The following is a 27,153-nucleotide window of genomic DNA, read 5'->3' on the forward strand; positions in this document are numbered from 1 at the left end:
GTATCCTGCTACATTGCCAAATTCATGTATTAAGTCTAGTAGTTTTTTGATGGAGTCTCTAGGGTTTTGTATGTATAATATCATGTCGTCTGCAAATAAGGACAGTTTTACTTCCTCTTTTCCAATTTGGATGCCTTTTATTTCTTCTTCTTGCCTAATTGCAATGGCTAATACTTCCAGGACTATGTTGAACAGGAATGGTGAGAGTGGGCATCCCTGTCTTGTTCCTGTTCTTAGGGGAAATGGTGTTAGTTTTTGTCCATTGAGTATGATGTTGGCTGTGGGCCTGTCATATATGGCTTTTATTATGTTGAGGTATGATCCTTCTATTCCCACCTTGCTGAGAGTTTTTATCAAAAATGGGTGTTGGATTTTGTCGAATGCTTTTTCTGCATCAATTGATATGACCATGTGGTTTTTTTCTTTCAATTTGTTTATGTGATGTATCACGTTTATTGATTTACGGATGTTGTACCTTCCTTGCATCCCTGGGATAAATCCTTAATTTTCTTATTTCTAAAAATGAGATGAACTGTAACTACAGTGAGTGAATGAAACTTTATTAACATTTTTGGTGGGACTTTCCTTTTCAGAAGGTAAAGCCATCTAGCTCATCTGAATGCAGTACAGTTGATATTGCTATCTCTGAAGAAGAAGAAATGATCAATGAACATGAGAAGCCAAAGCATCCTAAAAACAGTAAGAAAAATTTCCTTTGGATATTATACTGCAACTAGTAGCCCGGTGTATGAAGTTCGTGCATTGGCAGCGGGAGGGGGGAAGGGGAGTTGTCCCTCAGCCTGGTCTGCACCCTCTCCAATCTGGGACCCCTCAGGGGATGTCCGACTGCTGGTTTAAACCTCTCACAATCCGGGACTATTAGTATAGATTAGACTAAGTTTCTCTTAACCTAAATAATACTATTGGATATATTTTTAATTGTAGAAAACTTATTAATTTGGCTAAGGAATACACACAGTGTGTTTGCACACACATGTGTGCACATACCCATCTGAATCCTGATAGAAAACTAAAATAAATATCAAGAAAAAAGTCAACATTTGGAAAAAAGGAAATGGGGCTACTTTCTAGGGAATCTAATGCAGTAGTTAGGAGTGTGGGCTGTTGCCTTTGGCTCAGTGGATAGAACGTCAGCCTGCCTACTGAAGGGTCCCAGTTTCAATTCTGGTCAAGGGCACATGCCAGGGTTTCGGGCACAGTCCCTAGTGGTGGAGGAGGCAGCCAGTCAATAATTCTCTCATCATTGATGTTTCTGTCTCTCTCTCCCTCTCCCTTCCTCTTTGAAATCAATAAAAATTAAAAATAATTATTAAAAAAAGAGTGTGGGCTCTGGAATCAGAAAGCCTGAATTTAAATCCCAGGGCTCTACTTTTACCCTCTCTCAGACTCATTTCCTTATATGTAAAATGAAGGTAATAACAAAATTTACTTTATAGGATTGTTAAAAAAAATTGAATTAGGGTTATGTGTATATGTATTTTTATGCTTTGTGGAATGGAGTCAACATTTAAATATTCATATGAAAGCATCAACTTTCATAGAAAAACAAATCATGTAATAGTGATATATTTTTACATTCCACATGAATATTAAGAAAAATATAAGGCTTCAGTTGGTTGACTCACAAGATATGTAACATACATCTCTTAATGACTTATAATTAAAAGTAGTCTCCTAGGAAGATTAACAAATGGCTACAGGTTCTAGTCCTTTGAAATGACTGGACATCATCAAAATGGAAACCGCTAAATGCTCAAATTTCTATACTCAAAATAAGCATCTGCTCTTAGTAGCTGAGTTGTAGGACTTGTTTCATCCAAAAGAAGGGAAGAATTATTTCCTTTTTTAAAATTTGACCAAAGACATATACATTGATATTAGGTAAAATTCTAAAATAGTAAGTGTTGATTTAAACTCCACCCATCACCATTTCCTCATTTTTTTTACAGGTTAATCACTCTCTTCGCCTTAGGTTTTCTTATGCTAACTCTCTTGACCAGAAAATAGAGTTCAAAAGCCATGCACATGTACCCTACTCACAAAGTATTCCATCATCTAGGTTAGCTCCTCAACTAATCTTAAACAAAATTCCCATTTGCATACCATCTAAGAATTGAAATCAATTTAACCGATATTAATACCTCTTGACATTTAATAAATATTTGCAAATTTAAATGGGAATACTTGTTATGCCATAGAAATCTCCAGAGAATGCCTTTTCAGGTGTTATATCAATGTGATATTCAGAAGATGTTATATGTGTGTGATTAAAAGAAAATTTTTTTTTGTACAAGTAGTAGTACTAGTAGGGGATAAATTCTACTCTCAGACTTTGTCCTGCAGGTTTAGGGAATGTGCTGAGTCATCTCTGCCTTTCATAATTTCTTTTAATTACCAAATCGCAAGTTAAGTTTTTGTGTTTTTTCCTCAGTGATTGCAGTGTTCAGTACAGCAGGGGTAAAAATCAAATGCTTTTAAGTCAGAGACCACCTATATTAGATTCTGTAAAGCACATGGTAGAAACTTTGAGATGTTTATTTATTTCATGAATTGTCAAGATTTTTTTTAACAGTTTTATTCTTGACAGGTTATGAACGAAGATCTTCACCAGGTCAAATTAGTAGAGAATCCAAGAGAGGAAAAATTTGGCGAAACATAAGGAAAACCTGCTGCAAGATTGTAGAAAACAGTTTTTTTAAGTGTTTCATTGGCCTTGTCACTTTGCTCAGCACAGGTGCTCTGGTAAGTGAGGGTATGTGAGACTTTTACGGGAAAAGTATATCAGAAGTCTGTTAATTTGTAAAGTCACCACAACAAATTATTTCCCCCCCTAATACTTATTATTATGCCACCATAGTTCATAATCTGTGATTTTAGTTTTTAAAGACATACATTATAATTTCTTTAAAATCTGTATAGGCATCATTTAATATTAAATAAATAATACAATTCCAAATATATGAATGACAGTGGGAAAAAGGAGTGTTAAAAGATACTTAATTCTTCTTATTTAATGAAGTTTCATATAAGAAACAAAGTTTAGGCTTCCTGTCAAGATGGTGGCACAGGTAAACTTGGTGCTTGCATCCTCCCACAACCACATCAAAATTACAACTAAACTACAGAACAACCATCATTCAGAATTGCCTGAAATGTAGCTAAACAGAAGTCCTACAGCTAACGCTATAAAGAAGAAGACATATTGAGATTGGTAGGAGGGATGAAGATGCTGAATGGGCTGGTTCCACACCCAAGTGTGGCAGATAAAAACTGGGAGGGAAATTGTGGCTTGTGGAGGGACCCCCTGAGGAACCAGGGTTCCAAGCTCCACATCAGGCCCTCAGCCCAGGGTTCCAGTGCCAGGAAGAGAAGTTCCCATAACTTCTGGCTATAAAAACCAGTGGGGATTTTGGCTGGGTGAGGAAGAAGACTGCCGAAGTCCCTGGGGTATCTCTTAAAGCAGCAGTCACCAACTGGTGGTCCACAGACCGCCGGTGGTCTGTGAGGTCCAAAGGTTGGCGACCACTGTCTTAAAGGGTCCATGCATGGACTTATATCAGTGGTGGCGAACCTATGACACGCGTGTCAGAGGTGACATGCGAACTCATTTTGTTGGTTGATTTTTCTTTGTTAAATGGCATCTACACTAATAAAAGAGAAACATGGTAATTGGCGTACGACCGCTACCCTTCCCATTGGCTAATCAGCATATCCTTATGCAAATTAACTGTCAGCCAAGATGGCGGCCGGCAGCCAGGCAGCTGGAAGCGAACAGGAGGCTTGCTTGCTGCAGGGACTGCAGACTCCAACTCTCAGCCGACAGTTTGAAACTTTGTAACAAATATAGCCAGCTGGGATCTCAGAGCTGAAGTTATACATTGTTTCGATTATAGAACAGCAAACAAACCAGCAGCGGAGGCCTCAGAGCTAGAGCCAGAGCTAAAGCTGGCCCAGAATTAAAAAAAAGAAAAAAAGGAGTGGTTGGGAGATTCGGTCAATTGCCAGCCTTAAGGCAGCCCTCAGCCCCTCACCCAGACTGGCCAGGCACCCCAGTGGGGACCCCCACCCTGATCCAGGACACCCTTCAGGGCAAACCAGCCGGCCCCCAGGCCTCTATCCTATATAGTAAAAGGGTAATATGCCTCCCAGCACAGGGATCAGCGGAGCCGAGAGGCCTCCTGGCACCGGATCAGCGTGACAGGGGGCAGCGCCCCAACCCCCTGATCGCCCTGCGGCTCTGTGTGTGACAGGGGGCGGCGTCCCAACCCCCTGATCAGTCCTGCTCTGTGTGTGACAGTGGCGGCGCCCCAACCCCCTGATCCGCCCTGCTCTGTGTGTGACAGGGGGCAGTGCCCTAACTCCCCTATCGGCCCTACTCTGTGCGTGACAGGGGGGAGCTCCCCAACCTCTTAATGGGCCCTACTCTGTGCGTGACAGGGGGGAGCTCCCCAATCCCCTGATGGGCCCTGCTCTGTGCGTGACAGGGTACGGAGCCCCAACCCCCCTGATGGGCCCTGCTCTGTGCATGACAGGGGGCAGCACCCCAACCCCCTGATTGGCCCTGCTCTGTGCATGACAGTGGGTGGCACCGCAACCTCCCCATCAACCCTGCCTTGAGTGTGACAGGGGGCGGTGCCCCAACCCCCTATCGGTCCTACCCTGAGCGTGACCAGGGGCTGCACCTAGGGATTGGGCCTGCCCTCTGCCACCCGGGGGCAGGCCTAAGCCAGCAGGTCGTTATCTCCTGAGGGGTCCCAGACTGTGAGAGGGCACAGGCCTGGCTGAGGGACCCCCCTTCCCCCCCAAGTGCACAAATTTTTGTGCACCGGGCCTCTAGTTTAAATATATAAAATAAATATAAAAAATATAAATCTTTGTTTTACTATGGTTGCAAATATCAAAAAATTTCTATTTGTGACACGGCACCAGAGTTAAGTTAGGGTTTTTTAAAATGCTGACACGCCGAGCTCAAAAGGTTCGCCATCACTGACTTATACTCATTTATTCTGAGCTCCTGCACTGTGGGAGCACCTTCAAAGTCATCAGGAACATACAGGGAGGAACTGAATCGTCCAGCATCAGGGCAAGAGCTGGGGGGACAGCTTTTTCCCAGCCAGAAGTACTGGAAGAGGCCATTGTTCCTTTTCAGAGCCTCCCCCTGACAGAGCCAGGTGGCAGGGACTATATCTGAGTCTCCATCAACCTGGCCCCACCCTGGTGATTCCCTGAGACTTCACCTCACCCAACGCATTTCCAGTGGCTTTACCATATGAATGGTTTGTCTTGGTTCATGCTTCAGACTTTCCTAAAATCTCTCAGACAAGCAGTATCTGGACCCTGTGTGTCCTGTACCTCTAGCTATTCACAGGATAATTCTTTAATAGTAGCAAAGGATTGAAAAGCAAAAATAGTCTATAATATGTGTTTATGGGATTATCATCCAGTGGGATACTGTGCAGCTATTTAAAAAGTGCAGGAGCTATGTGCATGCTGATATTGCAAAATATGGTAAAAAGTTAAAAAAAGATCTAGAATAAAGTGTATGACATGCTACATTTTAGGTAGGAAAACAAGAGAAATAGAATGTATATTATTTGCTTTGTTTGATTGAAGAAGATCAGAGAAGAATGCATAAGAAACAGTTAACTGTGAGAGGCACAGGATAGAGAAGATAAAGTCATGGTTGGGAACCATACTTTGTAGTGCGTATGTTTTTAAGTAGACTTTATATTGACATTTATTACACATTCTGAAAACCATACAAATTATAACTGTACAGTATAAAGGATTTTCAAAGTAAATGCACCTGTGTTATTGTCACTTGGCTTGAGAAACAGAACATTACCAGGAATTCAGAACCACATTCTGATCCTCCACAGTCACTTCCCCACTCCATATGAGTAGCCAGTATGTGCAATTTAACTGCCATTGATTAGCTTTGCCTGTTTTTTTAAATTTTTAAATTAAAGTGGAGACTTCTGTACATTTTATCATATTATTTTGCATTATATGCCTACTCAAAAAATAAATACACATCTATATATATAAAAGCCAAGCGATTGGTTGACCAGAACAACCGGTTGCTATGATGCACACTATGGCTGGCCAACCTGCCCGATTGGGGTTGTGGCCAGCCAGCCAACCTCCTGTGCCCCCTCTCCCCAGCTGGCTTGCCCCAATCAGCCCCGACTGGGGCAGGCTGGCCAGACCCCACCCATGCACGAATTTGTGTACCAGGCCTCTAGTAATAAAGTCCTTTAAAATAATTTTAGATGATACTTATAATAATTTGCTTTTATAGACACTTTTACTCTGTAATTAGTTCAATTAAGTCAGTAATTCTATTGTCATTTTATATTTACTTTTAACAGTAGGTTTATGAAAATCACACCATTCTTTGAATAAGATTATTTTAATCCTTGTTTACTTTTTAACCTTGAATATACTTTGACACAAGTCTACCTGAGATTATTAGAACTTTGTTGCCTTTTGTCAGTGCTATGAAATTGCTTTAAATGTCATTATTAAACTTTGCATCCTCCATAGAAAAACCAAGGTTGACCTGTTAAAACTGAGAAGCTTTAGAGAGACTATTATAGTTCCACTTCATATTTGTGTGTTTTAACTGGTATACCTGATTATCCCTGCAGTGAAACAAGCTTTGTGATGTTTTCTTATAATAGCACTATAGATTTCTAAAAACATTTAAAAACAATATCTGCTTTGTTATTAGCAAGTGCATATATCTGTGCATTGGCCGCATGGAATTAGAGATAAGAGCCACATCGGATGTGACTGAAAATACTGCCTTTTATATTAAGGTTGATTAACTGATTTGGTCACTATTTAGAACAATTATGAGGCCAAGTTCAATCTCTATAAGAACTGGTTCTAAGATCAATTAATGATGTCTGTTACAGGCATTGGATCAGAAAATGATACTTACGGGTTATGTGAATAAATGCAAGAAAAGTGAACCAGCCCTTAAGACTACAATCTATGAGTTTGCTCACCATCTGCTTCGTGGAGATGGCATTCCATTCCCCTCATGCAAAAAGTGTTTTAGAAATTACATGCATGCTAATCCGTAATTTTTTCCCAATAGGCTTTTGAAGATATATATATCAATCAAAGAAAAACTATTAAAATCTTATTAGAATATGCTGACATGATCTTCACTTACATCTTTATTCTGGAAATGCTTCTGAAGTGGATGGCCTATGGTTTTAAAGCCTATTTCACTAATGGCTGGCACAGGCTGGACTTCATGGTTGTTATTGTACGTATGTAAAACAAACTTTTAAAGCTATTTGGTTTGCTGTTGCTTCTTTACTCTTACTCTTTTACTGTTCCATTTACTTGCATCTTCCTTTATCTATCTATATACATTTTTAGTCACCAACACCCCGTATTTCTTCATTTGTAATGTTTAATATTTATCCTTTTCTTCTCATTCTTAAACTTAAAATTCAGCACTTCATTTCTTGATTATTCTAACAGTCACCTATGTACTCACTGTTAACAAAATAGGCTTATTGCATAATATTTTGAAATTATCAGCATCCTAAAATAATTAAATTCTATTTGCTCAACTTTTAAATTATATTTTCAGAATGAGACTACATATCAATTCCTTCACCAGTACCACACTGATGCCAGCAGCCAAAAATTGTCGTTTGGATCACTGCAATAGCTTCCAAACTGATATTCTTGCTTCCACATTTTTCATTTATGTTGCCTTGTAATTACAGAAAATATGAAGGCACAATAAAAGTTAATCACAACTCTTCCACCTTGCTCAATCTCCATTAACATTTATTAACCTCTAATCATTTTTATGCAAATATGTTTACTTTGAAAAATAACCTTACCATATTTCTATTCTTTGTGCTTATATCTTTCTTGATGCCTTTCCTCTAGAATCTAATTCTGTAAATTGTCTTAACTATATTTATATACAGATAAATATGTAAATATATTCAAAATTTTATTTCAACAAATAAATTGTATACTATAATTATATTGAAATAATCATGAAACTGATTTTTAATCTAATTACAAACTAAAAAATGGATATAAGTATTAATCCTTAATTATAATAAAGGATAAACTATCTACACTAATAAAAGAGAAACATGGTAATTAGCATACAACCGCTACCCTTTTCATTGGCTAATCAGTGAGTATATGCAAATTAACTGTCAGCCAAGATGGCGGCCGGCAGCCAGGCAGCTGGAAGCGAACATGAGGCTTGCTTGCTTCAGTGACTGCAGACTCCAACGTTCCCTGCCTCACTGCCGGCCTCTGAGCTGCAACTCTAAGCAACTATGTACAATGTTGCAAATAGGAAACTAAAAAAAACCCCAGAAACCGGCTGTCAGTCAGCCCCGGACCGCAACATTGTATCGATGTTTTCAGCAGCGAGGCCTCAGAGCTAAAGCTGGCCCAGAATAAAAAAAAAAAAGAAAAGAAAACAAGGAGTGGTTGGGAGCTTTTAGTCATCTGCCAGCCGGAAAACAGCCCTCAGCCACTCACCCAGACTGGCCAGGCACCCCAGTGGGGACCCCCACCCTGATCCAGGACACCCTTCAGGGCAAACCAGCCGGCCCCTACCCATGCACCAGGCCTCTATCCTATATAGTAAAAGGGTAATATGCCTCCCAGCACCGGGATCAGCGTGACAGGGGGTAGCGCCCAAACCCTCTGATCGCCCTGCGGCTCTGTGTGTGACAGGGGGCAGGGCCACAACCTCCCTATCCGCCCTGCTCTGTTTGTGACAGGGGAAGGCACCCCAACTCCCTGATCAGCCCTGCTCTGTGCCTTATAGGGGGGAGCTCCCCAACCCCCTGATTGCCCTGCTCTGTGTGTGACAGGGTAGAGCCATAACCTCTCCATCGGCCCTGCCCCAAGTGTGACAGTGGCGACGCCCCAACCCCCTGTTCAGCCCTGCTCTGTGGGTGATAGAGGGTGGTGCCCCAACCCCCCTCCACGGGCCTTGCTCTGTGTGTGACAGGGTAGAGCCATAACCTCCCCATTGGCCCTGCCCTGAGTGTGACAGGGTGCAGCACCCCAACTCCCCTATTGGCCCTGCTCTGTGAGTGACAGAGGGGAGCTCCTCAACCCCCTGATCAGCCCTGCTCTGTGCCTGATAGGGGGAAGCTCCCCAATCCCCTGATTGCCCTGCCTATCTGTGTTTGACAGGGTGCAGCGCACCAACCCCCTGATCGGCCCTGCTCTGTGTGTGACAGGGTGAGGCACCCCAACCCCCCCCCCCCCCACGGGCCCTGCTCTGTGTGTGACAGGGTAGAGCCATAACCTCTCCATCGGCCCTGCCCCGAGTGTGACAGTGGCGGCGCCCCAACCCCCTGTTCAGCCCTGCTCTGTGCCTGATAGGGGGGAGCTCCCCAATCCCCTGATTGCCCTGTGGCTCTGTGTTTGACAGGGTGCAGCGCACCAACCCCCTTATCCGCCCTGCTCTGTGTGTGACAGGGGGCGGTGCCCCAACTCCCCTATCAGCCCTGCTCTGTGAGTGACGGGGGGAGCTCCTGAACCCCCTGATTGGCGCTGCTCTGTGCGTGACAGGGGGGAGCTCCCCAACCCCCTGATCGACCCTGCTCTGTGTGTGACAGGGTACGGAGCCCCAACCCCCCTGATGGGCCCTGCTCTGTGAGTGACAGGCGGCAGCGCCCCAACCCCCTGATTGGCCCTGCTCTGTGCATGACAGGGGTTGGCGCCACAACCTCCCCATCAACCCTGCCTTGAGTGTGACAGGGGGCGGTGCCCCAATCCCCCAATCGGCCTTACCCTGAGCATGACTGAGGGTGGCATCGCAACCTCCCGATCCGCCCTGCTCTGTGCATGACAGGGCGGCGCCCCAACTCCCCAATCGGCCCTGCTCTGAGCCTGACCAGGGGCTGCACATAGGGATTGGGCCTGCCCTCTGCCACCGAGAAGCAGGCCTAAGCCAGCAGGTCGTTATCTCCCGAGGGGTCCCAGACTGCGAGAGGGCACAGGCTGGGTTGGAGACCCCCCTCCCCCCGCCCCCCGAGTGCACAAATTTTTGTGCACCGGGCCTCTAGTAATAAATAATAAACAATATGTATTATTTATTTTAGTAACATGTACTATTACCAGAAGATATCTTTAAATCCTTTAAGTGATTTTAACACAAAATGATATTCTTACACCTTTCTATAAGTCATTGTCAAGATGTATTGAAATATATAGTAAAGCTTTTGCATATTTATTGGTAGGCTTTGACTAGGTATCTTTTTGTTATAAGTGAAAAGTTTATTTTATAGATTGTTTTTGTTAAAGTTAAAACTAAATCCCATTAATTACTTATTTTTCATATATCTAGGTATTTTGCCTGAACTTAATAGGCAAATCTCAGGAACTAAAACTACTTACGTCCATTAAATTCCTTCGGGCACTTAGAGTTCTATCTCAGTTTGAAAGAATGAAGGTAAGAGTAACGTTCCTAAACTAATCTATAACTTGTAATTTAAAATTAGTAAATTTCCACAGAGGTAAAGTTTTGTAATCTCATTTATATCCTTAACAATATTAATACAAAAACCCTATATTTGACTAAAAGTATAGAAGAGTATATTAGCTTTGCTTACTAGGATTTTAGGTCTTTATTGTTCCTAAGATGAAAACTAATAAAAATAAGCAAATAGTTGAGATAAAATATTTTCGGCAGAAATCTACTAGCCTTGTTCCGAGTTTCCTTTGCTTGTCAAACAAACCTGTGTGAGGGGGACAGTTTTGAAATCAACCCGGGGGACGCCAAAGGTTGTGAACCAACACTTCCTGGATCAAATGCCCAACCTATGCTACTCCCAGACGGAGTGTCTGGAGTCCGGAGGCCGGCAGAGGAGAGCAGGGGTCCACCCTGCGTCGCAGGGTCCCATTTGCTCCCCCGCGGGAAAGGGGTCCCCTGCTGCTGCAGGAGCAGGCGGGGTGATGCCTCCTAACAGATGCTCCTGGGACTCAGCTCCCTCTTACTCCTGGCATCCTCTTCCTTGTCCTCCTTGCCCCGGCACTCCAGAGGCGGGGACCGTGCCCCAGATGCTGCTGCAGGGAGTATGGGCCTGGTGTCACACTGGTGCCTGGAGCAGAGCCCCCTCACAGCCCTGCGGAGCCGGGACCCCGAGAAGGGCGAGGAGCTGGACAGCACAGAGAAGTTGACCATAGGTAGCTGTAGATTCCCTGGGTCCCTGGGAGGAGCGTTTCCCTCTTCTTGGGGGATGAGAGCCAGAAGTCACACAACATGTACTGGGGTCTGAGCTGTAGTTGAAGAGCTGAAAAATTTTGAATTTGAGAACTTACATGTTGACAAGGCAAGAATGAATCTTGGAAGTTCTTTTGGTTTTACCAAGAAGATGACTAGAAGACTAACTCCCATCTTTGAGGGGCATGAGGAGCTGATGTACAACATAGAAACCTTATTCCAGGCAGGAATGGCTCACCTCCCTTCAGCCTTGCAGTTACTTGGTTATTCTGGGACCCTCTGTGTTTGGAGACTGAAATTTCATAACATGCTCTTTACAGTATTTGCCACTTATTTCACCAGAACCATTGCCATTTCCCGTGTTACTAAAGATCAGAGTTTCCTCTATTTTCACTGAATGTATTTCTGCAAGTTTCAAATATGATTTCCTGCTATGCAGGTATATTTCTTAGAAATCTTTTCATTGTTTACTATGAACTGAGCCTAGAAAAAGATGTCTCTATGCAAACTGATCATAAATGTTTGGTATGATCTTTAAAAACATACAGATACATGGTTTTTAATAAAATACAGGTCATGACTTAGGGACTTGAGAATTGAATTTTAGACTTAGGCTCAAGTTGACTTTGAAGAGGAACTATAATTGTCTCCTGTTAAACCTGAAGAAAATCACCTTGAGTTTTGTAGAATTTGATATTTCTTTCATGTAAGTCACCTATTTAATTTTTCTGAGGTTAGGCTTTGTATTAGTGCAGTATTTTTTTTCAGTTTCTACGAATATGCAAAGAAGAATTATGGGATCATCATTAATAATTAAATAATAACTAATACAATTATTCATGTCCCTGGTTAACTTATGAAACATTTCATTAACAGCATTATAGAGGCCCATAAGGTGGTATTATCCCCAATGGTTTGCTTTTAAACCAAAATAAGGAGGAAAATAAGCTGAAAAGTAAAATGTGGTTAAAGAGGTCTATAAGCTTGAGGTCAAAATAACAAGACAACTAAATTTCCAGCATAAACATAGGCATAGAAAATGTTTATAGAATATGCTAGGGCTGTAAACTACACATGACCTGTTAAATCAGATTACTGTGGAGTGGGGATTTGGTCAAGGGCACAAACTTTCATTTATAAGATGAATAAGGTCTGGGGATTTCATGTACAGCGTGGAGACTATATACAGTTGATAATATTATTCTGTGTACTTGAAATTTTCCAAGAGTAGATCTAAAGTGTTTCCACTACTGCCACCACAAACAAAAAAGAACTAGATGTGGTTAATTAGCTTGATTGTGGAATCATTTTATAATGTATGCATATACCAAATCATGACTTTGTACACCTTAAATATATACAACTTTCATTTGTCTATTATACCTCCATGAAGCTGGGAAACACACAGAGAGATGTTAATTAATGTAACTAAAATAAACTTTGTTACTGTAAGAAATGTTATGGGATAATACCAGGGTTATTTTTTTTTCTCTAAAAAATTTAGATTCACGGGATGAAGAGTGCCTTTATTAGCAAATTGCCTGCACCTAATTTAGAGAAAAGTAGGAAGATATTTGCCATGGAAGTTCCTTCTGCTTGTTGTAAATTAAACACTCTTCTATTTGTTGTCAAACATTCACTAGGATGGCAGTGAGATTGTAGCCATGGACAATTCAAGGACAGATATATACTAGTAGTAGCCATTCTTAGATCAAGGTCAGTTCTAGATCTTAAGCTTCATTGAAACGTCTGGAAATTCTGTAGTTGAATGATCTCTAAAGATATATCACTGAGTATGTAAGGAAGCTACATGATTACAAAATTAATATTTTATGTATTTAATGAATTTCGGGTCTTGATGCTCCCCCTGTTGGAATATTTGGGTCAACCATATCCATGGCTTTTATTCCTACATATGTGCAATTACTAACAGGCATAGCGTTTTTTCATCAGAGGCAACAGTGGACCTATCAAAATACCTAAAGTGTCAACAAAGGATTTGTGACTTAGTTTTAGAAATAAAGTCTTTTTGAAAATATAATTAAAAGTCAAGATATTAATTCAAGCCCAGAAAACTAAGGAATATAAGCAAGAAAGTACAGGCAAATGTATATGTATCCAGTAATGACTGAGGGAAGGAAAGGTTAGACTGGTAGAAAAGAAAATCAATGGTGACTCAGAAAATAAGTGATTTTGAGGGAAGGGAGTCAAAAGTGTAAATGGCAACTGAAAGATAAATAGCAAAGATTGTACTGACTGAGTTGTTCAGTTGGTTGAGCATCATCCTGTGCACCAAAGAGTTGCAGGTTTGATCCCTGGTCAGAGTGAGTATGGGTGGCAACCCATTGATATGTCTCTTTCACATTGATGTTTCTCTCTATAGCAAAGATTGAAAATATTCTATTGGATATAACAACTGGTTTTACATTTGCCATACCAGCATTAGTGGACTGATTAAGAATAAATACAATGCTGATTGTAATATTAAAGAATGAAGGGAGTTGAGGAAATGAAGGCCAGGATTATAGGCTATTTTTGTTATTTAAGTTTAGGTAGTGAATTCACTTCCCAAACTTTCCACTCTGGAGTATCTCACCAGTGACATAGAGTGATTCTGTGAAGTGATTTGTGAATTTGTGAGACTAACTGCTTATTCATGTTTCTTGGAACAGTCTTTTGACTTGACTTCATTGAGCTACAATCTCTTGGTCTTCTTTTATGGCCTCTGCCACTTCTTTACTTTCTCCTAGATAGGCTGTTCCTCCTGAAGGTTAGAATCCCCAACAATTATGTCTGGTCCTATTTTACTCTCATTTTAGATGCTTGAGAGAGAGAGAGAGAGAGAGAGAGAGAGAGAGAGGAGAAAGAGAAACATCGATTTGTTGTTCCACTTATTTATGCATTCATTGATTGATTCTTATATGTGCCTTGACTGAGGATTGACCCCACAACCTGGTGTCAGCCTTGGTTTCCTCCTTGGCATCAACCTTGGCATATCAAGATGATGCTCTATCCCTAGCTGGTTGGCTCAGTAGATAGAGAGTCAGCCTGTGGAACCAAAGGGTTCCTGGTTCGAGTCCGGTCAGGGGCATGTATTTTGGTTGCAGGCTCCTTCCCAGCCTGGGCCCTGTTCAGGGCACATGCAGGAGGCAACCAATCGATGTGTTTCTCTCACATTGATGTTTCTCTCTGTCTTTCCCTCTCTCTTCCACTCTTTTTAAAAGATCAATTGAGAAATATCCTGAGGTAAGTATTAACAACAACAACAACAACAACAAAAAGATGATGCTCTAACAAACTGAGCTACCCAGCCAGAGCCTCATATGCTTTCTGGATAATCTTATACATGTATACAGGTTCACTCATCTGACCCATTTCTCACACAATAGTTGATACACGTGTGTTAAATTAGTAAAATAATTCTTTATTCTAGCATTTATACTAAATAGTGCTGTTGTTCTTTTAATGATTATTTTTACTAAAAAACATTTTGAGAATATCTGGATTTTTCATGTATATTTTTAATTGACATTTTTTATGTTGGTTACTCATGTGTGTGGCCTATTAAATCTTTAAAGATAGCTCTTTTTTTGTTATTTCAATATGACATTACATTATTTAGCATTTCCAATTTAATCAAAATAGTTTCACATTTGTTACCTAAAGTTTACATGTTTGCTTTTCATATGCCAGGTGGTTGTGAGAGCTTTGATGAAAACAACTTTACCAGCTTTGAATGTGTTTCTGGTCTGCCTTATGATCTGGCTGGCTTATAGCATCTTAGGAGTACACTTATTTGCTGGCACATTCTATGAATGCATTGACCCAACAAGTGGAGAAAGATTTCCTATATATGAAGTCAGGAATAAGAGTGAATGTGAAAGTCTTGTATTCAATGAATCCATGCCATGGGAGAATGCAAAAATGAACTTTGATAATGTTGGAAATGGTTTCCTTTCATTGCTTCAAGTAGTAAGTATGCTTTTGATTTTATTATCTTTTACATGTGCATCCATATTGTAGGTAAACATAAGGACAAAATGTGGATGATTAACAGAATTGGTTAGAAATTATGTTAGCTATTATTTGTTTATAGATACATGTTATAAACAAATAAGTTCATTTGGGAAAACAAAAGTGAAACAGTGCCTGTACTTTTTGGAGAAGGCAGGGGAGATGAAGGCAGGACTGACTGGGGAAATGGCAGGTACTGGCCAAATCTGCTTCCATCACTGATCATGTACTAGGGTCACAATTTTTGGTCCAACTCAGGTTACTACAGTTTTATTTCTACTTAGTGCTTTGAAGAATGGCTGCTCAGTCACCCAACATCTAGCAGATGTGAGGAGGTGAACCATTCCTGTCTTGGCTCCCCCACAGAAAAGCACGTGTAATAGCAGTTACAAGTAACTATGATACCTGAGCAGCATGTATTTATTTACTATTTACCTATCTCTTTACCTATATCTCTGCCTTTCCATTTATACTATCTTAAAATATTTTAAGTTACCAACTACAGTTACACTAAGTAGTTTTAAATATTTATTGACAGACAACATAAATATAATAATGAAAATGGTAGGAATCTCTGTTACACAGTATATTGAAGTGTGGTCAGTCTTACTAAGCAAATGTTTTACTATATTAGTAACAAATTGAGTTTTAATTTAATTTGCCATGAAGCATAAAATTTCCCTAAGAATTAAACACATGCCGTTTTTACAGGCAACATTTAATGGATGGATTGATATTATGAATTCAGCTGTTGATTCTACTGGTGTAAGTACAATAAAATCCTAAAGTCATTGTTATAGTTCAAGCAAAGTCATTTTTCTAATTTAAGAACAGGGCACCAGCAAGAACAATAATTAACAGTTAAAAGCAAATACTTATGCTAGACAAAAGTTAAATACTGTTCAGATTGAGTATTGCATGGACAATGAAATCCTTTCAGGATTATATACAATGGTAGAGGCTCAATAGGCCCACTTGAAGGATTATCAGACTTCATAAAAATTATTAAACCAATACAATACACTTTAAAACCCAGTAAACAAAGCAATGATATCTCTTCACCGATGATCAAAGAGGAAACATACCTCAAGTAGCATTGTTGGGTTTTCTTGTCAGAAATTATTTTATAAATCTAATGTTTTAAAAAGTCAGCATCTATATTTTCCTTATTTTTTCACTTTTTATACATTTTTACTTTTAAAGAATTTTTTTAGTGCAGTTCTAGGTTTACAACACAATTGGGAGGGAAGTACAAATATTTCCCACATACCCCCTTCCTCCACACATGCATGGCCTTCTTATTGTTAACATCGTTCACCAGTATAGTATATTTTTTACCAAGAATGAATCTATATTGACATGTCATAATCAATCAAAGTTGATAATTTACCCTGGGGTTCACTCGGTGTTGTACATCCTATGGGTTTGGACAAATGCATGGTGACATGTATCCATTATTACAATATCATATAGAGTATTTTCACTGCTCTAAAAATCTTCTTTGCTCTTTCTCATCTTGTTTATTTTTTAACTTCACTTTTAGGTACATATACAGCCTGATTTTGAAGTGAATATCTACATGTATTGTTACTTTATTGGTTTTATTATCATTGGATTATTTCTTCCTCTGACTATGCTGGTCGGTGTTATTCTTGCTAATTTCAACAAGCATAAAATAAAGATAAGTATAAATATCAAATGCATTTATAAAAATGTCCTGCTTCAAATGATTCATTTTGAATTCAACTTAATGTCATTTCTATTTGGTACTCACCTAAGAAAAATATTGATGTTCCTGCATATTGACAAACATTGCTAAAATATTCAGTCTGTACATTGTTTTCTATATTCAAATATGTACAGACAAGTTTAAAAGGTAAAGATTCCAAGTGTTTCTGTATGTATATTCATAAATAATGGCATGCTAAGAAATAAAAAAACATTGTGCATTTGTGCAAATATGTGAAGACTGCACTTTCTTCCTCTCTGAAACTTTCAGTCTTCAGAGTCATAGCCAGCATAGACATCTTCTCGGTTAGGGTAGCTTTCATGATAGAAGTAGAGAGTCATACATTTGAATTGGGTGGCTTAAATAGGAGTGCTTAATTGGAAAGAATTCAGAGGCAGAATTGAACCACTTCTTTGGTGCCATTTTCATGTAAATGCTTCTACAAATTGCAAAAGCTTCAGAATTCATCTACGTCTACTTATTCTAACCACAGGGACCTGCTTTTTATTGGTGGAGAAAAGCCTTCTAACAAATTGAAGAAAAGAATCATCTAATTTTAAAAGTACAGGTTAGCCATGTCAGCAAAGTTTAGCTATGTGCAGATTATGGTAAACAAACAACTCTGAATATCTACTAATCAGATGGGATTAGAGAGGTCAGTGGTCAAATATCTAGAAAGAAGCCTTTCTAGGATTCCCTTTCTCCTTTGTCTCGGTCTAACAAGAGGTAGCTCAGTGAACTAAAAATTTAAAATAGGTTGACCACCCACAGTAAGGTGCACCAAAAGATAAATGAATATCAATCACTACTAATATGTATTCCATATATGTTTTATATGGGTTTTTGTGCAGAAAATGAGACATGTTTAAACATGATTTATTTAACTGCAGTTAAGGCTTTATTTAAATCAGTCATTACCAAGCTTTCCAAAATGCATATTAATATAAAATGAAATTTGGATTAAATACGATTTTAATATATTTTTCTTTCATTTCTTTACCAGGGAGGCTCCAATATTTTTATAACAGAAAAACAGGAGAAACAATATCTAACACTGAAGAAGCTGATGTATGAGGACTCTCGAAAAACAATACCTTGCCCAGGAGTAAGAAAACATCTAGATATTTTTAAGTTTCTAAAAAAGTTTCCTTGATATATTCATCTTTAAAATAAATGTGTTTTTAAAATTCTTAACAAAATATGCTTTTGACAAAAATTTTTCTAAATGTGTTCCTTGACAAAGCTTTTGATGGTCTTGTTTGCTTTGACTGTGTGCTATAATTCTAGTTTGGTACAACTTATTCTCCTATTTATGCTGGGAGGAAAGATATAAATTTAAAGCCTATGTGTGTGTATAGATATCCTATTAATATGATTATTACACCTTTTTCTTCACCCACAGAGCAAGTTCCGAAGATTCATCTTTGACTTGGTAACAAGTCAAGCTTTTAACATCATCATTATGGTTCTTATCTGTTTCCAAGCAATAACCCTTATGATACAAAGTGATGAACAGAGTAGACAAATGGATACTGCTGTCCTCTGGCTTCAGACACTTTTCATTATTCTCTACACTGGAGAATGTGTGCTGAAGCTCATCGCTTTCCGTTGTAACTATTTCATGAGTGGATGGAACATTTTAGATTTTATAGTGGTCATTTTCTCTATTACAGGTAAGATTTTATGTAGTCAGACTTTCATTTGTAGTAACATTCATTCAGGCAAGTTCTTATAGTTATTTCCAACAGAAATGCTTTACATTTTTGCATTTTATATAAAAACTAGAGGCCTGGTGAACAAAAATTTGTGCACTGGGTGGGGGGGGGTCCCCCATCCCGGCCTGTGCCCTCTTGCAGTCTGGGACCCCTCGAGAGATAAAGACCTGCTGGCTTAGGCCTGCTTCCGGGTGGCAGAGGGCAGGCCCAATCCCTAGGTGCAGCCCCTGGTCAGGCTCAGAGCAGGGCCGATTGTGGAGTTGGGGCGCCGCCCCGTCATGCACAGAGCAGGGCGGATTGGAAGGTTGCGATGCCACCCTCAGTCACCCTCAGGGTAGGGCTGATTGGAGGGTTGGGGCACCACCCCCTGTCACACTCAAGGTAGGGTCGATGGGGAGGTTGCGGCGCCACACCCTGTCATGCACAGAGCAGGGCCAATAGGGGAGCTGGGGCACCGCCCCCTGTCATACACAAAGCATGGCGGATCAGGAGGTTGGGGCGCTGCACCCTGTCACACTCAGGGCAGGGCCAATGGGGAGGTTATGGCTCTACCCTGTCACACACAGAGCAAGGCCCGTGGATGGGGGATGGGGTGCTACCCTCTATCACCCACAGAGCAGGGCCGATCAGGGGGTTGGGGCGCCACCACTGTCACACTCGGGGCAGGGCCGATGGAGAGGTTATGGATCTACCCTGTCACACGCAAAGCAGGGCCCGTGGGGGGGGGAGGGGGGTTGGGGCGCCGCACCCTGTCACACACAGAGCAGGGCCGATCAGGGGGTTTGGGCGCTGCCCCCTGTCACGCTGATCCCGGTGCCGAGAGCCTCACTGCTCCACTGATCCCAGTGCTGGGAGCCTCGCTGCTCCGCTGATCCCGGTGCCAGGAGGCATATTACCCTTTTACTATATAGGATAGAGGCCTGGTGCACGGCTGGGAGCCGGCTGGTTTGCCCTGAAGGGTGTCCTGGATCAGGGTGGGGGTCCCCACTGGGGTGCCTGGCCAGTCTGGGTGAGGGGCTGAGGGCTGTTTTCCTGAAGCGAGTGACTGAAGCTCCCAACTGCTCCTTGTTTTCTTTTTTTTTTTTTATTCTGGGCCAGCTTTAGCTCTGAGGCCTCGCTGCTGAAAACATCGATACAATGTTGCTAAAGCCAGGCTGAATGAAAGCCGGTTTCTGGGGTTTTGTTTATCTTCTTATTTGCAACATAGTACATAGTTGCTTAGAGTTGTAGCTCAGAGGCCAGCAGCGCAGGCGGGGAACGTTGGAGTCCTCCTTTACTGCAGCAAGCAAGCCTCATGTTCGCTTCCAGCTGCCTGGCTGCCGGCCGCCATCTTGGCTGACAGTTAATTTGCATATACTCACTGATTAGCCAATGAAAAGGGTAGCAGTCGTACGCTAATTACCATGTTTCTCTTTTATTAGTGTAGATATCTGTACACATACCTGACATATATAAAATATTCAAAAATACTGTTTGAATTAGTGCACAGACTTTACTTCACAGACCACCAGGTAAATATTTAATTACCCCTTCAGCATATCAACTACATTATTTTTTAGGATGACACTAAATATCTATACATCCTAGTATAATATAAACTTTCAAGCTCACTATTTTCCCTTTCTCCTAATCGCTAAAACTACTTACAGCTTTCACAACAGTAGAGTTTAATGCTCTAGGTCACTAGTTTTACTCCAGAGATCTCAGTCTTTGATTTAACCAATATATTTGATTATCCTCTTTGTGAATAGATATTGCACTATATTCAAAGAACTCATTAGTAAACAAATTAGTCATAATTCCTGTATGCCCATAATTTATAATCCTATATAATAAAAGCCTAAAATGCAAATTGTCCCCTTGGGCAGTCATTAGACCGGGAGTTTGTCCAGGAGTTCGACCGCTCGCTATGACATACGCTGATCCCCAGGGGCGGTGTAAAACATAGTGGGCATCAGTGATGCGGCGCTGGCAAGGGGTGCTCAGGTGCTGGGTGTCTGTGAGGAGCCGGCCCCGCACCCGCGCAGACACTTCCGGGTGAGCTAGGCTGCAGCCACTGGGACCTCAGGGTCTGGTTGTGCTCACCATGGGTTCATGCAGAAGCCAGTCTGCGAGGCTGGCCTGGAGAGAGCACGTTGCCTGCCCAGCTTCTGTGCAGCAACACTGGGTGGCCCAGAGGCCCACACTGTGCCCTGGCCCACGGCATTTGGTCTCACTCTCCACATCTCCATGTGGGGACTTGGGCGCTGTGGTGGAGGGGGACAGGTGGGGGCCTGGGAGCCCAGGTGCTACCCAGGGCCCAGAGGTCACCTGGTATCTGCCCTTCCATGCCAGATGCTTGTGCTTCCATTGCCGGCCAGGCCTAGGGACCGCACCCATGCATGAACTTTGTGCACCAGGCCTCTAGTCTATTATCATCTATTAATGGATACAGATAATTAACAGTGCATTTTACTGTGCTATTAAGGATATGAAAAGGTTATATAAGGGATGTTACAGCAGCACACCTAATCAGTAAGTAGAGGTCAGAGAAAACTTCATGGAAAAAGCAAAAGTTAACTATTGGATAAGGAGGTAGCCAAGAAATAATCTAGGAGAAAAGGATTTTAAGCAGAGAAAGGTTTGTTTCTTGTCTGCCTCCTATAAGACACATACTAGAATGTGAGCTCCATGAAAATAGAGACAATATTTGATATTTATTGTCAATTACTATTGTGTGTAGTCAGCAGTAAAAAAAAAAATGTAGATGAACTGTCAGCCCAGCTGTGCTTCCAGAAAATCCACTCATTCACCTGGTAGTGGAAACAGTGCAACTACTGTTGACAGACAAGTACAAGAAGTTTGACTGAAAGTGCATAAAGGCAGGAGGGAGCGGGTAGGAAGGTAACAGGAATATGGCATTAAAGAGCCCTATGAGACTCAAGTGAGAATTACTGAATCAGAAAGAGAGGAAACTGTGGTCAGAGCGAAGCTGTTTGGAGTTGAGATCTTGGAAGGCAGGTATCCTGCGTGGGTCCAGAATGTGGCCATTGATGTAAAATTGTTAAAATTAAAAAAGCCGAAGACTGAAAGACTGGCCTTTGACTGGGTTGTTGATGGTAGATGCTGAGATGGGAAGGATGACATGAGCCAACTAAAGAGTCCAGTTGAATATAAATGAGGAGGAATGACTAGATCACAGAGTCAGGAATGGTAGAAGATGGTATTGTTAAATGACATGACCCACAAGGAGTTGAAATTAATTTTTTCTAAAAATGATGGAAAAGAAAGGTGTCTGGAAATCACTTTGTAAAGAAAAAAAGGTGCCTGCTTTTTCCATCTTTCTACCAGGAGAAATATGGAGTGGGGAAGAATGAGCTGTCTGTAGTTTAGAGGATGTGGAAAAATATGTCTATATTAAAGGGGGATACCTCCTGCATAATGGAAGAGTTTGGACAATTGAGGAGAAATGAAAAATTTACACAGAGTAGAAAGTTCATTAAAACACTGTGAAGATGAGGGTATATATAAGACAGAACATCAGAGAGAATGCCAGCATTAATAGTGACAAAGTTCAACAGAAACGTGAGACCTGAGTCTACCAGATGCTGCATGCCATCTCAGTTAAAAGCTTCATGATTCTCCCCTCCCCCACCTTTTCAACTCAAAATGAACCACATCCCCTCCAGTACTTCCAGAGAACATCCTTATGCTTTTTTATGGCGATTATAATTTCACCTTGTTTCATAGTTCTGTCTTCACTTTCATAGTTCCCTCACTCACCCACTACTGCCAGAAAATCGTTCCAGGCAAAGACTCAGCTATTCAATTCACATTGAAAGCTCCCAAGGGCTCCCATACTGTTTATGAAATAAATAAATTAAATTATAATCTGTGAGTCACTGGATACAGTGAACAGATGATGTGTTGTGGAATTGTCCACCTGAAATCTGTATAATTTTGTTAGCCAATGTCACCCCAATAAATTCAATAAAAAACATGTTTTGTAATTATACTTATCAACCAGATTTTTCTGCTTTGCATTATAATTAATTTAAATGTCTACCTCTAAAGATTACAAAGTCTTTGAGGACAGAGCCACATTGATCATCTTTGCATATGTGGACAACACCTTTATTAAGTATCCAATAAAGGTTGCATTGAATTAAATTTCTTGATTCAACTACAATCAGAAAAAAAATTACTACTGTCCTATATTATAGATTCATGCTCTCTGTTATTCCAGGAGTATTTGATACATAATCCTCTTAAGGCGATGATGCAAAGAATTCTCTTCCAAATTTTACTAGATACTCTGAGCATTGCCACAATTATTATTGGGCTAACCCAAACTTTCAATGTGTGCTAAATGCTATATAGGGAGGATGAATAAAATAATCTTAACTTATAGAAAAAGGTGAAATGTAAAATAAGTTTATAGTCCTCTAAATACCATGAAATTTAAATAATTTGATTGCCTGCTTTGTCTTTCCCCACATCAAGGACTACTTCTGCCTCTGATAGGAGAATACTACCTTGTACCTCCTTCCTTCCTGCAACTGATAGTTCTCTCCAGGATCATCCACATCCTGCGACCTGGGAAAGGACCGAAGGTGTTCCGTGATCTGCTGCTTCCTCTGGTGCTATTCCTCCCGGCACTGTTGAACATCAGTCTGCTCATCTTCCTTGTCATGTTCATCTATGCCATCTTTGGCATGTACAATTTTGCCTATGTGAAAAAGGAAGCTGGAATTAATGATGTGTCCAACTTTGAAACCTTTGGCAGCAGTATGCTCTGTCTTTTCCAGGTTACAATATTTGCTGGTTGGGATGGGATGCTCAATGCTATTTTTAACAGTAAATGGTCTGACTGTGATCCTGATAAAATTAACCCTGGGACCCAGGTTAGAGGAGATTGTGGTAACCCCATTGTCGGAATTATTTATTTTGTCAGTTACATTGTCATAGCATGGCTGATCATTGTAAACATGTACATTGTTCTTGTAATGGAGTTTGTAAATATTGCTTCTAAAAAAACAGCCAAGACCTTGAGTGAAGATGACTTTAGGAAATTCTTTCAGGTCTGGAAGAGGTTTGACCCTGATGGGACCCAGTACATAGATTCTAGCAAGCTTTCAGATTTTGCAGCTGCTCTGGATGCTCCACTTTTCATGGCAAAACCAAACAAGGGCCAGCTTGTGGCCATGGATCTTCCAATGGCTGTTGGGGACAGAATTCATTGCCTAGACATCTTACTTGCTTTTACAAAGCGAGTTGTGGGTAAAGATGTGAGGATGGAGAAACTTCTTTCAGAGATGGAATCGGGGTTTATCTTGGCTAACCCTTTTAAGATCACATATGAGCCAATTACAACTACCCTGAAACGAAAACAAGAGGCAGTCTCAGCAACCATCATTCAGCGTGCTTATAAAAGTTACCGTTTGAGGCAAAGTGACAAAAAAACATCAGATATCCATATGATAGATGATGACAGGGAAGTTCAAGCTACCAAAGAAGATGCCTAATTTGATAGAGCTTAGGAAAATCAACTATTCAAAGCCAGATCTAGTTCCATTTACCACCTTTTCACCTTCTTTACATATCTCAAAAATGTTAAAAGTTTAAGACAGAAATAAAAGCAAAGATTAGAGATAGTAAAGATTTCACTTAATCATCAGTTGTTTACAACTCATGGAAGTTAAGCTTGTTTTCACAAGATTCCATATTAAATTCACTTTTTTACCCTTCTGTGTTCAATGTAACCAAGACAACACTTTAAATCACTGTAGTAAATTAAAGTGGTTTAAACTTCCCATTTGATAACCCAATGCTTGGGTTCTATATATGATTTATATAGTGTGTGCTTCCTCTGGAGAATGGGATGGAGGTGGTAGAGATTACTAACAAAAGGGTCTTACTTGTATATTTTATGCATATTTTAATTTGATGGGATTTAAGTCCCCTCTTTCTTAGTGTAGGATAGTGTTTAAAAACAGTACAATGCACAGGCCATTAAATCATGAACTCAGCTATACAGATGCCAATTGGGGAAGAGGAAGGGCAGTTCTTAGAAAGTGCCTTCAAGATCAATCACAAAGACCTTGGGCTGAATCAAACCACATTTGAAAAAGATTGATTGGAGCTCTGTTTTTGTTTTCTTTTCTTTTTGGTATGAGGAAGGGGAATTCATGTTTTTCATTGTTCTTGGATTCCTGGTTTCTCATCTCTGGCTAGTTCCACCTAAGCTCAGCTCTCCAAAAGAATGATTCTTAGAACGAGAAAAATAAAGGGAACACATTTTTTTAAAGTATACATTTATTAAAATGATATAATAGGCAATATGTTAATAGATTCAACTCTTATATTATCATAGACCTGATGTATTTTACTATTTATCCATAATGTAACATTGAGTATATAAGATCTGGCAAATGCATATAATAAATGAATTAGAAGAGTCAAGGGCTACCATTGTGTCTAGGGATTTTCACAGTGTCTTGATCCTGGGAAACTGGGAAACTGGCCAATTTCACTGGGAAACTGGCCAATTTAAAGTATGTTTTGCTGTATTTTATGGTTCTTTATACTTTAGATAAAGAAAATGATCAAAGAAACTGTGAAAACTCTGAATTAGGAGATCAAAGTGTAGGTTTGTTGTTGGTGGGATTTTATAACATTAATGTATGCAAGTTAGTTTTCACTTACTCATTTATCTTTTCAAGTTCTTTGCTGTTCCTATCTCATCACATACATAACTACTCTGTAAAATGTTTTATGTCTGAAACACTTTAAAACCCTAAACATTAATTTTAAGTATTAAAATTATTTTTAAAAGATAGGCACAAAATTGTTTTTCGATATATTCATAAAAATGCAGTCACATCCATGTAGTTCGAGATCCTGAAATTTATTAATTTTGTATAAAACTTGCTATCAATGTGCCTATAAAGTCCTAAAGGATTCAAAATGAAAATATCTATACTGTAAGCTTAAATGACAAGTTTTCAATATGTTGTATGACATTCAATGCCATTTCAATATCAGCAATTGTATTTTATTATGAATGCATGATCTTGAGCCTTAACTATTATAATCTAACTATATTTGCTCCTCAGAAATGTATTAACCTGACCAAGATGCCTTTGGGAATCTGATCCCCTAAGCAAATGTAACTTCAGGGTTCTGTTTTTTTCTATGTGCTCCTTCCCTTTCTCCTCCTGTTCTCCATCAGGTATGTGATGGGGACCATAAGAGATCAGTGTTAACTTGGTAACCTGTTGACCTGGTGCTTTATCTAAGCTTATCAGTTTTCTGTGTCTTGGAAGTGCTTTAATGCAGATACCGCTTCCAATATTTAAACTGAATCTTAACTTGCTTCTGTAAATTCCATAAAGACCACAAACTGATTTTAGTTTGAAAATTATATCTTTTACTTGTAAACTGTGTTTGCCATTAACCTACCAATATTGTATAAAGAATTATTTTTAACAAAGTCATACAATATATTCTACTTTTTAGATACTTTAGAGAAAATAATAAATACAACCTGTTAACCACACTAAGTTTTGTTTCTTTTCTTTGGCAAGTCAGTTTGGCAACTTCCTAAAATAATAATTAAAAAAATCTTTATAAATTAATCTTACATGATAGTTTATTCATTCAGTCTCAAAATTCAAAACTGGGAAAATTTGTGCATTCTTTTTATTCACTTAAGTTAGTAAAATTAATTTTAGTGAGCTTACCAGAGACCCCTAAATTTAACAAAATGTTAAAAACATTTTTTCATTGAAATCATAATAACTTCATTATATTTATTTCAGTATTATTAGAATCTGAATGTTGAAATTAGAAAAGAATGTTGAAATTAAATTTATTGGTATGCTATTATTTCCCAACTAGAGGCCCGGTGCACAAAAATTTGTGCACTTGGTGGGGGGAGGGGGGTCCCCCAGCCCGGCCTGTGCCCTCTCACAGTCTGGGACCCCTCGGGAGATAATGACCTGCTGGCTTAGGCCTGCTCCCGGGTGGCAGAGGGCACACCCAATCCCTAGGTGCAGCCCCTGGTCAGGCTCAGAGCAAGGCCAATTGGGGAGTTGGGGCACCGCCCCCTGTCATGCACAGAGCAGGGCGGATCGGGAGGTTGTGATGCCACCCTCAGTCATGCTCAGGGTAGGGCCGATTGGGGGGTTAGGGCACCGCCCCCTGTCACACTCAAGGCAGGGTCAATAGGGAAGTTGCAGCGCCACCCCCTGTCACGCACAGAGCAGGGCCGATCAGGGGGTTGGGGCACTGCCCCCTGTCACTCACAGAGCAGGGCCCATCAGGGGGGTTGGGGCTCCGTACCCTGTCACACACAGAGCTGGGTCGATCAGGGGGTTGGGGAGCTCCCCCCGTCACACACAGAGCAGGGCCCATCAGGGGGTTGGGGAGCTCCCCCCTGTCATGCACAGAGCAGGGCC

General features: G+C 40.5%; 1 protein-coding gene across 1 annotated transcript in view; it reads left to right on the forward strand.

Annotated features, from left to right (window-relative positions):
- Positions 1 to 26,252, forward strand: part of SCN7A (sodium voltage-gated channel alpha subunit 7) — a 90,323-nt gene extending 64,071 nt beyond the window's left edge. The window contains exons 16-25 of the mRNA XM_070422816.1: positions 594 to 699; positions 2,609 to 2,763; positions 7,127 to 7,300; positions 10,382 to 10,486; positions 14,951 to 15,229; positions 15,983 to 16,036; positions 16,815 to 16,952; positions 18,001 to 18,105; positions 18,403 to 18,673; positions 23,198 to 26,252. Of these exons, the coding sequence (XP_070278917.1) occupies positions 594 to 699; positions 2,609 to 2,763; positions 7,127 to 7,300; positions 10,382 to 10,486; positions 14,951 to 15,229; positions 15,983 to 16,036; positions 16,815 to 16,952; positions 18,001 to 18,105; positions 18,403 to 18,673; positions 23,198 to 24,219 (2,409 nt within the window). The 3' untranslated portion in view covers positions 24,220 to 26,252. The remainder of the gene's footprint in view (positions 1 to 593; positions 700 to 2,608; positions 2,764 to 7,126; positions 7,301 to 10,381; positions 10,487 to 14,950; positions 15,230 to 15,982; positions 16,037 to 16,814; positions 16,953 to 18,000; positions 18,106 to 18,402; positions 18,674 to 23,197) is intronic.
- Positions 26,253 to 27,153: the final 901 nt, after the last annotated feature.

The sequence above is a fragment of the Myotis yumanensis genome, unplaced genomic scaffold (genome assembly GCF_028538775.1).
Source record: "Myotis yumanensis isolate MYYU_CA2020_CCGP unplaced genomic scaffold, mMyoYum1.0.hap1 SCAF_8, whole genome shotgun sequence".
NCBI lineage: Eukaryota > Metazoa > Chordata > Mammalia > Chiroptera > Vespertilionidae > Myotis > Myotis yumanensis.